The sequence below is a fragment of the Epinephelus fuscoguttatus genome, linkage group LG6 (genome assembly GCF_011397635.1).
Source record: "Epinephelus fuscoguttatus linkage group LG6, E.fuscoguttatus.final_Chr_v1".
Lineage (NCBI taxonomy): Eukaryota > Metazoa > Chordata > Actinopteri > Perciformes > Serranidae > Epinephelus > Epinephelus fuscoguttatus.
Window position 1 is genome coordinate 13,652,658 of NC_064757.1, and position 13,098 is coordinate 13,665,755.

Genomic DNA, 13,098 nt, shown 5'->3' on the forward strand with positions numbered 1-13,098 from the left:
TATGACACATAATTATGCTTATAGGTAATGGTGGAAAAAGAACTCAGATGTTTCACTTAGCCTAGGTAAAAATAGCAATACTGCAGTATAAAAAATATTCTGTTACAATCCTGCATTCAAAATATTACTTAAGTAAAAGTGCGAAAGCATTCAAATCAAAATATTCTTAAAGTACCAAAAGTAAAAGTACTCATAATACAGAATGGTCCTTTTTGACATAATAATGGCCTATATTATATCACTGGATTATGATTATTGATACATTAATGTGTAAATTACTTTTATGTTGCATCCAGTAAAGGTGGTGATAATTTTATTTGCTTCATGTAGCCTACTGCTGCTGGGTGTTTTAATCCATGATAATACATAATAATTTATCAATTGATTTATATTTTAATAATCTGAATATGCAAAGTAACAACAGCTATCACATAAATTCAGAGCCGTAAAATGTACAATACTGCCTTGCAAAATGTAGTTAAATGGAAGTATAAAGTAACACTAAACTGACATACTTATGTTAAGTACAACTGAAAATTTGTACTTCAGTACAGTACTTAAGTAAATGTAGACCTACTTAGTTACATTCCACCACTGTGCTTAGGCTTGCTGGAAACCTTTGTGTCATCACATACAACTTCATCTGGACCAGCTCCAGAAAGCCTGAGTCCCAGGTTTATGTTTAGGATTTGTAAAACCTGCTCTCTGGAGCTGGCCGCTGCTCTGGCTGCTTTGATCTGAAACATCCTGAGAAATTTTAAAACAATTTTTTCTCCAATAGCTGCATATTAGAGCTTAAATGCTTGGTTGAGCCACTGATTAATTGGTTAATCAGTTGACATGAAAGTTAATCAGGAACTATTTTGCTGATTGATCATTCAGTAATTTCCAAACACTGCTTTAAAGGAAGAAAGCCTCTATAGCTTAAATATTTTCTTTGTCATATAAGGTATTAAACTGACTGGACTGTGGGATAAAACAAGCAATCTGGGCACTTTTCACCATTTTCTACCAATTTCTAGAAAACAAAGAATTAATCGATAAAGAAAAGTACTGGCAGATGATCAATTGACAACGAAAATAATCATGAGCACGGCTAATCTTAGAGATTATTTTCCCATTTCAGAGTGATCAATTATTTTACTTTGAAGGCCACATTGGCCTATATCCGGTATTGCTCTGGTAATCTCAGGCTGATTTGACTCAATTGACAGCCTCCCTCTTCCGTATGCCTCATGGCTCGCCCATCGACTACAGTTTGATATAACTGCAGACATCATTTCCCAAGATGCATTGCCACTTGGCTGGAATGCGCTCACAGCAGTGATAGAGCAGTAGTTTGATGGTGATGGTTTATGACAAAATACGACAACTTTTTCCAGAAGGATCTAACTGCAGACCTCACTCCCTACAGGCAGGGACCCTGCACTCCTCCCCTCGGCCCTCATGCCGCTGGCCCCGGTATTAAAGGCTGCAGCTGAACCCTGTTTATCTAGAGCGTCAACACTCATAGAACAATAGCTTATCTCTACATGATGATAACCGTAGTGATGGTTTTATGCTGGCTATCAGTCTGACAGGCCCGGACAGGTCTGTGTAGCTTCTACTGAATGGCTTCTGGGAAACAATTACAAAGATATGACACAGGGGATTTTGTTTGAACTGGTTGCATGGATGACTGACATTGTACTTAAAGTATGTACACCCCTTAGAGGACAGGAAAATTCAAAATAGGATGTTTTCTTTGTGCAGCCCATTTCTCCAAGACATAACTGAGCTCCTGAGAAATAGCCTTCGTCTTGTCTCAGCCCGATCTGAATTCAGCTTGAGATAATAGTCAGATCAAAGAGAAAAAGAAACAAAACCCTTGATACTCTGTAGCTGAGAACCCTTCGAGAAGCCTAGCACAGCAAAAGAACTCCCACTGAGTTATTCTTTTGCTCCTTATCTCCTCTAAGGGGGAGAAAAACAGATCAGAACTGAGTTATTTACTTTCCATGAGATGAGGAAAACCAAAACTTTAAGTCCAATCAAGTCATCACAGGTAGAGTTTTAAAGGTTATCAGCACATTGTTCCACTGACCATGAGAGTTTACAGCTGCTGCTGCTGCTGCTGCTGCAGGGCCCGTTCCAAAAGTTTCACTGAGTTATCTGCAGCCTTGCTGATTAAATCACAGGCTCCTGTCAAATCTGGCACATGGAAACTATGTAAAACATCACTTTTCTCAGTAAGGCAACTCAATTTCGAAACACTCTTTGCATAGAGACGAAGACCACCAGTTTCATGGTGAAAAGGTGGGGTTAACTTTCTGTTTTCATTTGGATAATTGTGCTTTTGAGGTTCCCAATTAGTAGAGCATATCTACATCTTAAACTTGCTATCTGTTATCCCGCTGTGTGAGTGGCACAGGGGATGGTCTTCAAACACCAAATATGCATGCGTATAGCAGACAGGTTGTTTTGAGGTGAAACCAACTCAGACATGAGTCAAAAGTTCCAAGTTGGGCCAGAGCTTTCTTCCCCTCCTCTCACGCTCCAGGCGGGAGGTGGAGCCAGGCTGAGCCGAGCACGCCCCTTCTAATGGAGCGACCGGGCTCCCACTCGTCAAGTCAGTCAGTGAAGTTTATGTTCCAGAGGAGATAACCTGTAAAGGTCAGATGAAACTTTGATGATCCCCGCGGAAACATTGGATAATACCAACCATGGCGAGGTCAAAGGCGAGAGTGTACACTTGTTGCGCACTGATGCTGCTCTGCGTGGTTGCTGTCATTGTGTGTATAGCTGTGCTCGTGAGGCGCAAGTGTCCAGGTGACACTTTCTCAAGCGCTGCAGTGGCCGCAGACTCTGGGAGGTGTTCGCAGATTGCACGGTGAGTGGCACTTTACACTTCTGTTAGGATGGCAACACAAACATTGCTATTTGTCCTAGTCAGTTAGGCGCCTATGAGGAGCGGCATTACGCACAGCGCGCACTGGCTATCTTGATGAGGAGTAACGAAAACTATCTGCTAACTATATTCTATTCATACTATATTAAAGGCTTAAAGACCTCAGTAGCGATGTGACAACTTCAATTCTTAGAAATATGCCTGGCTGAACCAAATGTAAGACCATATATAGAACATATCATTAACACTAACATGCTTTCCATAACACCAGCCTATGCAAAACACAAACACGCCATTTGCTTACCTGGTAGGTTGGCTATTTGAGCCATAACGGAAATAGCATAGAATTTGAGTGATGATTGTAAAATCTTTCAGAGACATACTTCAGAAAGGAGGCTCAGCGGTAGATGGCGCCATTGCTGCGCTGCTGTGCACCTCCGTCATCAACCCGCAGAGTATGGGCCTCGGAGGGGGGTCCATATTCACAGTGATGGACAGCTCTGGTAACAGCCACATTCATTCAGCCCTATAATAAATACAGCAGAAGTAACCAGTGTTACTCAGTGGAGACAAATGGTATTATCTCCTCTTTTTAAAGGCAAAGTGAAAATCATCAACTCCAGAGAGACTGTACCTGGGAAGTTTAAATCTGACCTGCTCAAGTCATGTCCCAAGACCTTCCAGTTTGTGTCAGGTACTGCTCTGACATTTCACACCATCACAGACCTGCAAGTTTATTTTCCTGATTCTTTTGTTGGGAGCATTTCTTGTTTTTCTTGCTCAGACTGTTGTTGTGACAGGTATTAGGTTACTAGGTCTCTGCATTATAATGCAAGAGGGAGCAGGGGGAAGCCCAGATATTCTGCTCCTTTTGAGAAATTCAGTGTGGTTCACATCTGGGGAACTTTTAGTTACCACATAAGGGCACACAATTCAAATATTTATGTCAGGTCTAGGGCTGAATGTGCTGTCAGTCCTTTCTTGGACATGCAAATGTCTTTGTTTTTTGCTTCCTATGCAGTTGAGTGTGGTTGTATACATATTTGGGGCCCAACAGACCTGACATAGGAACTGGCCACCAGCTGAGCTCTCAGCTAAGACCCCACACACAGTGGAACAGGAGGCCTTCACTAGCCATTAATCATGATGCGACATGTTCTTGTAAGCCTGTATAAGAAGATAGGAAAGAACGATAAAGAACTGATACTATGAGAACATTATTAGGCAGCAGCAACCTTTGTTTACTGTGTAGCATTAAGCTATAAATTAAGTAATTAATTAATATTGTTTTACAAATGGATAACATTTGTATGGAGGAGCATCCACAAATACATTTCTGTTAGACATTTAAAAGATGTGAATCACTATCATTCCAATATTTCGGATTTTCCCTACCTCAGGGGTGTCAGAAGTTCCCTGATTCTTAACTCAAGTATCTTAAGTAAATATTCTGCATTCAAATCCTACTTAAGTAAACGTACAGAATTATTATTAGTAAAAACTGCTTAAAGTGTGACAGCAACAATACTAAAATTGTTTCTGTTGGTCGTAAGTGCTATATTGTAGGCAACTGGACTTGCTTGCATTTCTTGATCCCTCCCCAGACAACTTCACACCCATTCACCCCTGGTCCCACCTGATCCTAACGACTCACATGGTGGCCAGGTGGGTCAGCGACTCACATTGTGACCTTAACGACTCTGAAACTAAGAGCTCACCCGACCCCTACGACTCTGCAAGGGTTCCCACCCACACAGGGTTTATAGCCTGCAACTTCGTACCAGTCATTTAGAACTGAGGAAGCTTCTTGGATGAGAGGCGAAACGTCTTCAAGAAATGCAAGCAAGTCCAGCTGCCTACAATATAGCACTTACGATTACCATGACCTGGATGACTGAGAATCTTCACCGACAAGTCTCTGTTGGTGTATTTCTTGCTATATTACATTATTATGTTAAAAAGACAGTTCACCCCTAAATTAAAAACACATATATTACCTCTACCTGTGGTGCTTTGTCAGTCTAGATTGTTTTGGTGTGAGTCGCCAAGCGTTGAAAATATTGGCTGTAGAGATAACCCACAGACCTTGTTGGACAAACTTTTTTGTTTCTATCGAACTTTCTCTGCCAATCGTATCACCACGCAGAAAGAAGAGAACATCTACTCATGGACAAGAGGCTCATGTTTGTGACAACACAGGATGTAAACATTAATGGAGTCCTCTTTGGCTTAGCTGCAACGTTAGCTAGCTCAGTGGTGCGCAGTGAGCCAGCAGAAGATACACGCTTCCTCCTGCACTGTGGTACGGTTGGTTGGTGTAGTTTGGTAGAAAGAAAATAGTTCCCAAATGAAACTGCTCACAACAAAGTCTGTGGATTATCTTGAATAACTTGGTCATGATTGATGGAAAGAGACATTGCTGTCTAGTTAAGAAAAAAAAAGAGTAGGGGTGGTATATACAGTCACTTTATTAGGTACACCTTGCTGGTATCGAATTGGACCCCCTTTTGCCTTCAGAACTGACTTAATTCTTCATAGCACAGATTCAACAAGGTGCTGGAAACATTCCTCAGAGATTTTCATCCATGTTGACATGATAGCATCACACAGTTGCTGCAGATTTGTCGGCTGCACGTCCGTGATACGAATCTCTCGTTCTACTGCATCCCAAAGGTGCTCTATTAGATTGAGATTTGGTGACTGTGGAGGCCACTGGAGTACAGTGAACTCATTGTCATGTTCAAGAAACCAGTTTGACATGATCTGAGCTTTGTGACATGGTGTTACATCACCCGGTGAGGTCTTCTGCTGCTGTAGCTCATCTGCTTCAAGGTTCAACATGTTGTTGGTTCAGAGATGGTCGTCTGTATACCTTTTATGTAATGAGTGGTTATTTGAGTTACTGTTGCCTTCCTATCATCTTGAACCAGTCTGGCCATTCTCCTCTGACCTCTGGCATCAACAAGGCATTTTCACCCAGAGAACTGGATATTTTCTCTTTCGCGCACCATCCTCTGTAAACCCTAGAGATGGTTGTGTGTGAAAATCCCAGTAGATCCGCAGTTTCTGAAACACTCAGACCAGCCTGTCTGGCACCAACAACCATGCCATGTTCACAGTCACATAAATCACCTTTCCTTGAGTTGCTGCTATGTGATTGGCTTAGCTATTTGCATTAACGAGCAGTTGCACAGACAACTATATTTTCATTAGTTATTAATCACCTGAAACTAAGAATCATTGTGTTTTCATTACCTTAGATTGAGCTGTTTATATGTACATATGGAGCAGGTCCTCTTTCACAGAGTCCGCCATGTTGTTCTAGTTGCCCAGAATGGACATACCAAACACTGGCTTTGGGTAGGGCGGTTTTCATTTTCTTGTCGACCACTGTAATTCTCCCACTCCTTTGCACACGTGAAGTTTCAGTTAGTTGCAATTTGCAACCTCACCACTAGATGCCAATAAATCCTACACATGAGACCTTTAGATGGATATAGTAAATTAGTATTACATCAGTTAATGACAAGCACCTCAAAATGGTACTTAAGCACAGAACTTGAGTAAATGTACATATTTATTTTCCTATCCATCCATCCATCCATCCATCCATCCATCCAGGTAGCCAGTGGATCGGGGTCCCAGGGGAAATTCAGGGTTATGAAGTGGCACACAAGCTTTATGGGAAGTTGAAGTGGGCCACCCTCTTCGAGCCGACCATCAAACTGGCCAGAGGAGGATTTCCTGTTCCTCAGGTCCAGGGTCGATACATCCCGTTCACTGATTCAAACATGACTCAGCCACTACGGTATGAAAGCCACCCAAACAGGACTCAATAATGTGATAAACACACAATGAATATCTCACCTTTCTACATTTAAGTGATATTCTCTTTCTTTGTATTTGTCCTTCAGAAAGTTGTTTTCAGATAAGAATGGCAACTTGCTGAAGGCTGGTGATATAATTAAGTTTGAGAAACTGGCTGACACTTTGGAGACGATTGCAAAACATGGGCCGGGTGCTTTTTACACTGGAAGAATAGCAGAGGATTTAATCCGTGACATACAGGAGGCAGGTATTGTCAGACGGGTTTCATCATGCTCTCCTTTTTCAGCCATTTTCCATCTCTGCCACAATGGCACAATGATTTAATTACAAAAGAACAAATCAATTGGGTTTGTAAAGCACTACAGCAATCACTCACAGACTTCAGTGTGAGCTGCCTGGATCCATTAAATGTCTTGATTATGTGGAGCTAAGATGCACTTTGTTCAGTTCTGCTTAGCAGAGCCACTTGTTTCAATGTTTTTGTTCAGGAGGAACACTTACGGCGCAGGACTTGGCATCGTATAATGTTACAGTGACTGATGCGTGGGCTGTTCCTTTGGGAGAGTACCAGATGTACATACCCCCACCCCCTGCAGGAGGCATCATCCTCAGCTTCATCCTTAACGTCATGAAAGGTTCCTGCTGCACACGGACTGCAGAGCTGCGGCTCACCCACACTTTGAAACCATATAATGAAGCTTGTTAGCTGTGTTCAAATGTTGAAAAGAAAAATGCCAAATGAAAACTTTCCTTGGTTGTTGCTTACGAGTTATTTACCTAAATGAGGAGACTGAATGATGGTGTGAATATGAGTGTTTCATGTGAGGGAGAATCAAAGATACTGCAGTGGAATCCACTGGGAAAAGTAAACACTTGCTTTTATTTACAGGATATAACTTGAATCCAGCATCTCTGGTAGGGGAACAAAAGACACTGGCCTATCATCGCCTTGTTGAAGCTTTTAAGTTTGCCAACGGATTAAAGAAACATATTCGAGATCCACGCTTCAGCTCAGAGGAAGTAAGTTATTTTTAAGTAGTTAAGTCTATTTATGGCTTATAACCAGTGGTGCAAGAAGTATTTAGATTCTTCACTTAAGTAAAAGTAGCAATGCCTCAGTTTAGCAGTTAAGTATTACTGTTTTGGAAAAAAGAAAGTTGCACTCTAACAGTGTGATTCCCAGAGTGCCGAACAGATAGGCATAGATTTCAGGGGGGACACAGGAAACACGCCCCCCTCAACAATTAGAACATGTGCCTTTGTCCGCCCAAATAAAAACATAAAAGTAGCTTTGACAAAATTAAGGACATTTACACCGTACATTGATATGGAAAGGACACAATTTGCTGCATAAGAAAAATCACCAGAATGCAGGATATTAAGTGTTACATATGCAAAATGTTCTGGCAGAGAACCCCCAAACCCAGTGTTTCAGAAGCATTATCAGGTAAATCTATGTAAAATATAAAAGTAAATTTGATTGTTTTGCAGAATAGCTGCAGCTAGTCAATATAAAGCTGACTTTAACTACTTTATTTACTGTGAGAAGGTTTAATTTACAACAAATGCACAATATTTTATTTGTTGACCACATGTTTTTTGGAGTAAAAACCAAAATCTGCCAAGTAACAAGTAACTCAAGCTGTCAGATTATGAAGTGGAGTAAAAAGTACAATATTTCCCTCTGAAAAGTGGTGTAGTAGAAGTATAAAGTCGCATAAAATGAGAAAAGGAAAGTATGAACACATTAAATTGTACTTAAATACCTTACTGGAGTTAATGTACTTAGCAACTGTCCATCATTTCTCATAATGGTCTTAGAACTGCTCAGTGTTTAATCCGCAGGCCTCCCACCCACTTTTAGGCTTATGTTTAAATCAACTGGTCTCGCTGTCAATCAGCTTATCAATGTTCCCCATGAGTACTCCAGTCTTGGGTTATTATGGTGATCTATTAAACACATGCATGAGGTTTGGTTGCGTGCCGCTGTCCAAAAGTGACGGAGGGTACAGGCTCTCTGTTAGGTCAGTGACAGTGTTTGACTTGAGCATAAGAAACCTTAAGCAAAGGTTAGTTGTTGCATTTGATTAGATTTTTGACTGTGTTATTAGTTATAATGCTGTTAGCTAAGCACATGTCATTTAGTAGTTTAACTGCCATTTGCAGCATACCTAGTTGGGTGGCAGTTAAAGTACATTCAAATCTAAATAGCATTTTTTTTTGTCATACAATATGGCACAATGCCACAGCTCATTGGCAATGGTTGTCATTTAATGACAGTCACCTGCAATTTGACTAAAATAACCTCTGGTTTGCAACCAAAATGTCTGCGATCAAATACTGTGTGTTTCTGTAGAATTTAAGCATTTTCCTGATTCCACTCGAACAATTGCTCCCTATCTTCTCATCCTCGGGCTGCCTAGGCCAGGATTGGCCTGCCCTGGTTTCTAAATCAAACACACCTACACTTCACTTAGTGTCAGTTCAGGTGTGGCTCTGTGAAGTACCTTGTAGTTTGGTAAACTATAGTTTTAATGTAGTTTCCCTAAGAACCTCAGAAATTACTCTGTTTAGTTGGACTCCTGTTCTGTAAAGTGTTGTCATGTTTAACACATTTAGATGTCTAATAAATGCATTTTGTAACTGGATGTCTGTAGACATAAATCTTGACTCCAGCTATTTATATCAGATATTTTTTGTTTTCATATGAGCGTAGTTATTCTGAAAAGTAGAAGGTGCAATGTTTGATGTATTTGATATATTTAAAAGGCAGATAAATAGATGTTAGGCAAAAACAGGGACTGGAAGGGTTAAAAATGGACTGCAGCTCCCTTTCAAATGTAGTTCTGACAGGTTTTTTTCTTGTTCACTCTGTAAAACAACCAGAAGCCTGAAATATGATCATAACTTCACCTTTGAAGCGAGTGTTTTTTGTTATGTGTCTGACTGCTCTGTATCTCTCACAGATGGCCAGGAAATTCACAGAGGATAGCTTTGCCAAGCACATACAGAGCTTGATCAGCAGCGACAGGACTCACGATCCCCAGTATTACAACATCACCCCGTATCTGGACAGCATGGGCACCACGCATGTGTCTGTGCTGGCTGAGGATGGCTCTGCTGTGTCTGTCACCAGCACCATCAACCACATGTCAGTATTTGAAGGAGTTCTGTTTCACAGAGAGAAATCTGCCATTGAGCATTACTGTTGGTTTGAATGTGGAGGAGTAAGAAGATTTAAGAGATTAAGGAATGAGTGTTTTTGTAAAAGGAATTTGAAAATAAATCTCTCTTTTGTAAGACTCCAGTCATCACAGTCCAAAGGCTTTCTGGAACAGCACAGTTAGAGAAAGCTCAGTTTTTTTTAGTAGTGCATCTGTATTGCAATTTCCTCTCATGTCAAGATCCAGCTCATTTAATTTGTTTTCTTCACAGATTTGGCTCTAAGGTTGTCTCTCCTAGGACTGGAGTTATCCTCAACAACCAGCTGTACGATTTCTGCGGAAGAGTCGATAAGATCTTTCCTGGTATTCACATCAGCACGATGTATTTTACATTGTCATTTAAATACAAGTTATACAGGTTTGTTTCTGTTTTCAGAAACAAGTAGCTCACTGTCATATGCTTGCATACAGAACCATAGATGTAGATTTCCTTTTGTTTTTGGGAGGAAGAGATCTGTGTGGATAATTCAGCTCCTGGTAAAAGCATCCTGAACTTAGAGCACTGAAGGAGGAGGAGGAGGAGGAGGAGTTTCAGCTGGTTGCAATCCTTGACACTAGATGTCACTAAATCCCCCTAAATCTCACACACTGCTCCTTTAAGTTATAACCTGCCTCTCTGTTCAATAACATTTTAAGTAAATAATATTCATTTCCATCAGCCTCAGCTGGTCTTTTGTACTTTACTGTGCTAATAAGCAAATGTAAGCATGCTAACATGCTAAACTCAGATAATAAATAGATAACAATGTACCTGCTAAACATTAGCATATTAGCATCATTGTGAGTGTGTTAGCTAGCTGATGTTAGGGTTCGGCTCAAAACACGCTGTACCAAAGTACAGGCACACACAGCTGCTAGCATGTCGACTCTTGGCCCTTTAATATGAACCTAGAACTGCAGAAAAATAGACCCTTTGTTTAACAAAGAGAGTTTCTCCTTTGTCAGATGCCAGCTGCTGAACAAAGGTAAAGGGCTGAATAAATGCCCTCCGTCCTCTATGCACGCCTGTGATTCACATCATTCAAACACACTCCACTGATTGCATTTATAATAATTTCCTTCTTGTTCCTCTCACATTGATGAGTCTGTATTGAAGCCGTCTGTCCTGTCAGTCAAGGCTTTTGTTGTGTTGTCAGGGGAGCAGCCTCCATCCTCCATGGCCCCCGCTGTGCTCAAGTCTCAGTCGAAGACGCTGGTGATTGGATCGACCGGTGGGAGCATGATCACGACTGGGATCATCTCGGTATGTGTCCGGGGCAATCACACTAAGTGCCATTAAGATAAATTGCTGCAGACTAATGCCCCTCACTGTTGTCACAGCAAGCACTGTCTTCATGAGCGTCTTCACCATGTCCATAACCCATTCTGCACTCATCACTTTCCCATTTGGCAGATTGCAATGTATTGTTTTGTTTTCTCTCCCAGGCACTCGTGAATCACCTTTGGTTTGGAAAAAGCCTCAAGGAGGCGATTGCTGCTCCGGTTGTTTTTGTCGACTCTCAAAATGCAGTGAAGTTTGAGCCTGGCTTTGATAAGGTGATACACACTAAATACACTAATTTACTAAAATAACTCATAATATTTGCTCCATCTGAGTCTCCCCTCCTCTTTGCCCTTCAGAATGTAATCGAGGCTCTGAAGGCTCTGGGGCACAAACATGAAAGTGCAAAATATTTCTTCAACGTGGTCAATGCTGTGGAGAAGAAGGACGGCTGCATCTGTGCTGTGTCTGATGCCAGGAAACTGGGTGAAGCAGCCGGTTACTGAGACTGCGAGCTGCTGATATTGGTTATTCAGGAGGGCCTGAAGGTTATAGAGACCTTTCACAGCCACAAAACCACAAAGGCTTCAACAGATGGTGTTAAATCATTGAACAAGTCACTGAACAACAGGCCTCTTCAGCTGAACACACAGTCTAACATGTAGCAGTTAAACACGTGGCGTCTGAACAGAACGGACTGTAATGGTGACATGATGGATTTTACTGTGAAAGAAGAAACTGTGACTGTATCTGACCCCAGTGACTCCTCTGTTCGGCTTGTTTGGACAAATCTGTAGCATTTTATTGTTACTTTTTGAATCTTTCTCTTGTAAGAACATTTTTTACATCATACAAATGACTTGATAGTGCATTCATGTTATTATCTGAGACATAAAATATATAACAGGCTTTTTTATTAAGTTATTACTTGTTCATAGCTGGTATTTCTATTATTCACACTCTTAGTACCAAAGTTATTCTGTCACCTCCATTATATGCTGTAACCTGTAGCAATGTTTATGGAATATGCAGTGAATTAAATATGGATATTATGTATAATATTCAAATAAATATGTTTTTTTTTTAACATGTTTCATGCTACAGTGCAAGGGCGTAGGGTTAGTTTCAACACTGATACACTTTATGCATTCTGGTGAATTTTTTTACGCACCGATTTGTGCCTTTTTGGCATCAATTTTTGGTGAAAATGTATTTAAATTTGTCAAAAATAAAAGTTCTTGGCTACTTTTGTGTCTTTATATGGTTCTATCTATGAAATCAGTGATCACTGTGTTTAAACATCCAAAAACACCCGACAAATCTGTTTGTCAGGCTGCAGATTCCCTGCAAGAAATGTGTTAACGGCCCTTACGTTGAAGGGCATGCATCACAAATTTGCTTAAGCCATTTTGTTTTTTTGAAATATTACTTGAAAACATTGTGTAGAAATGCATAAATATCATAATCGGTGCCATTTTTAAACGGCATTTACTGAGATCAACTCAATAGTACCTAGAAAATTGCACAAAACGGAGTTTTTACAATAAAGGTCACAGACAGGTGCAAAAATAAGAAAATCGCACAAGAGTTAAATACACAAATAGCTCAAACAAAGTATAAAAGGACAGAAATCAGTAAACCCTGGTGGGAATCTATGACAACAACAAATAACAGCAGGTGCTTTCTTTGGATGAGGCAAAGTGGCCCTCAGCCGCCTGTTCAAAACGGGGTCACTGCAACTGAAATCTGTAAATCCATCCCTTTGTGCCATAACGCATTCTGAACAAGCTGCGTGACTTGTCTGTGCCGTTTTTCATAAATTATTTTTCAGTTTTGTGCCGGAGCATGCAGCAGCTGGAGCACGATAATCAGATCAAATAGTGAGTCATATAAACAGG

The 13,098-nt window shown here is 40.7% G+C and overlaps 1 protein-coding gene across 1 annotated transcript; it reads left to right on the top strand.

Annotated features, from left to right (window-relative positions):
- Positions 1–2,565: 2,565 nt before the first annotated feature.
- ggt5a (gamma-glutamyltransferase 5a) lies at positions 2,566–12,437 on the top strand. The gene is made up of 12 exons (XM_049579397.1): positions 2,566–2,869; positions 3,263–3,390; positions 3,486–3,581; positions 6,509–6,695; positions 6,802–6,962; positions 7,204–7,350; positions 7,605–7,735; positions 9,682–9,866; positions 10,151–10,242; positions 11,076–11,182; positions 11,365–11,475; positions 11,560–12,437. The coding sequence occupies exons 1-12, from the start codon at positions 2,703–2,705 to the stop codon at positions 11,704–11,706; spliced, it is 1,659 nt and encodes a 552-aa protein (XP_049435354.1). The 5' UTR covers positions 2,566–2,702; the 3' UTR covers positions 11,707–12,437.
- Positions 12,438–13,098: the final 661 nt, after the last annotated feature.

Bases quoted from the DNA above. Each gene is read 5' to 3' on its own strand.
- ggt5a (XM_049579397.1), top strand. From the start codon at position 2,703: ATGGCGAGGTCAAAGGCGAGAGTGTACACTTGTTGCGCACTGATGCTG. The intron at 3,391-3,485 runs GTAACAGCCACA...CTCTTTTTAAAG, and splicing joins CACAGTGATGGACAGCTCTG to GCAAAGTGAAAATCATCAAC. The intron at 7,736-9,681 runs GTAAGTTATTTT...TATCTCTCACAG, and splicing joins CACGCTTCAGCTCAGAGGAA to ATGGCCAGGAAATTCACAGA.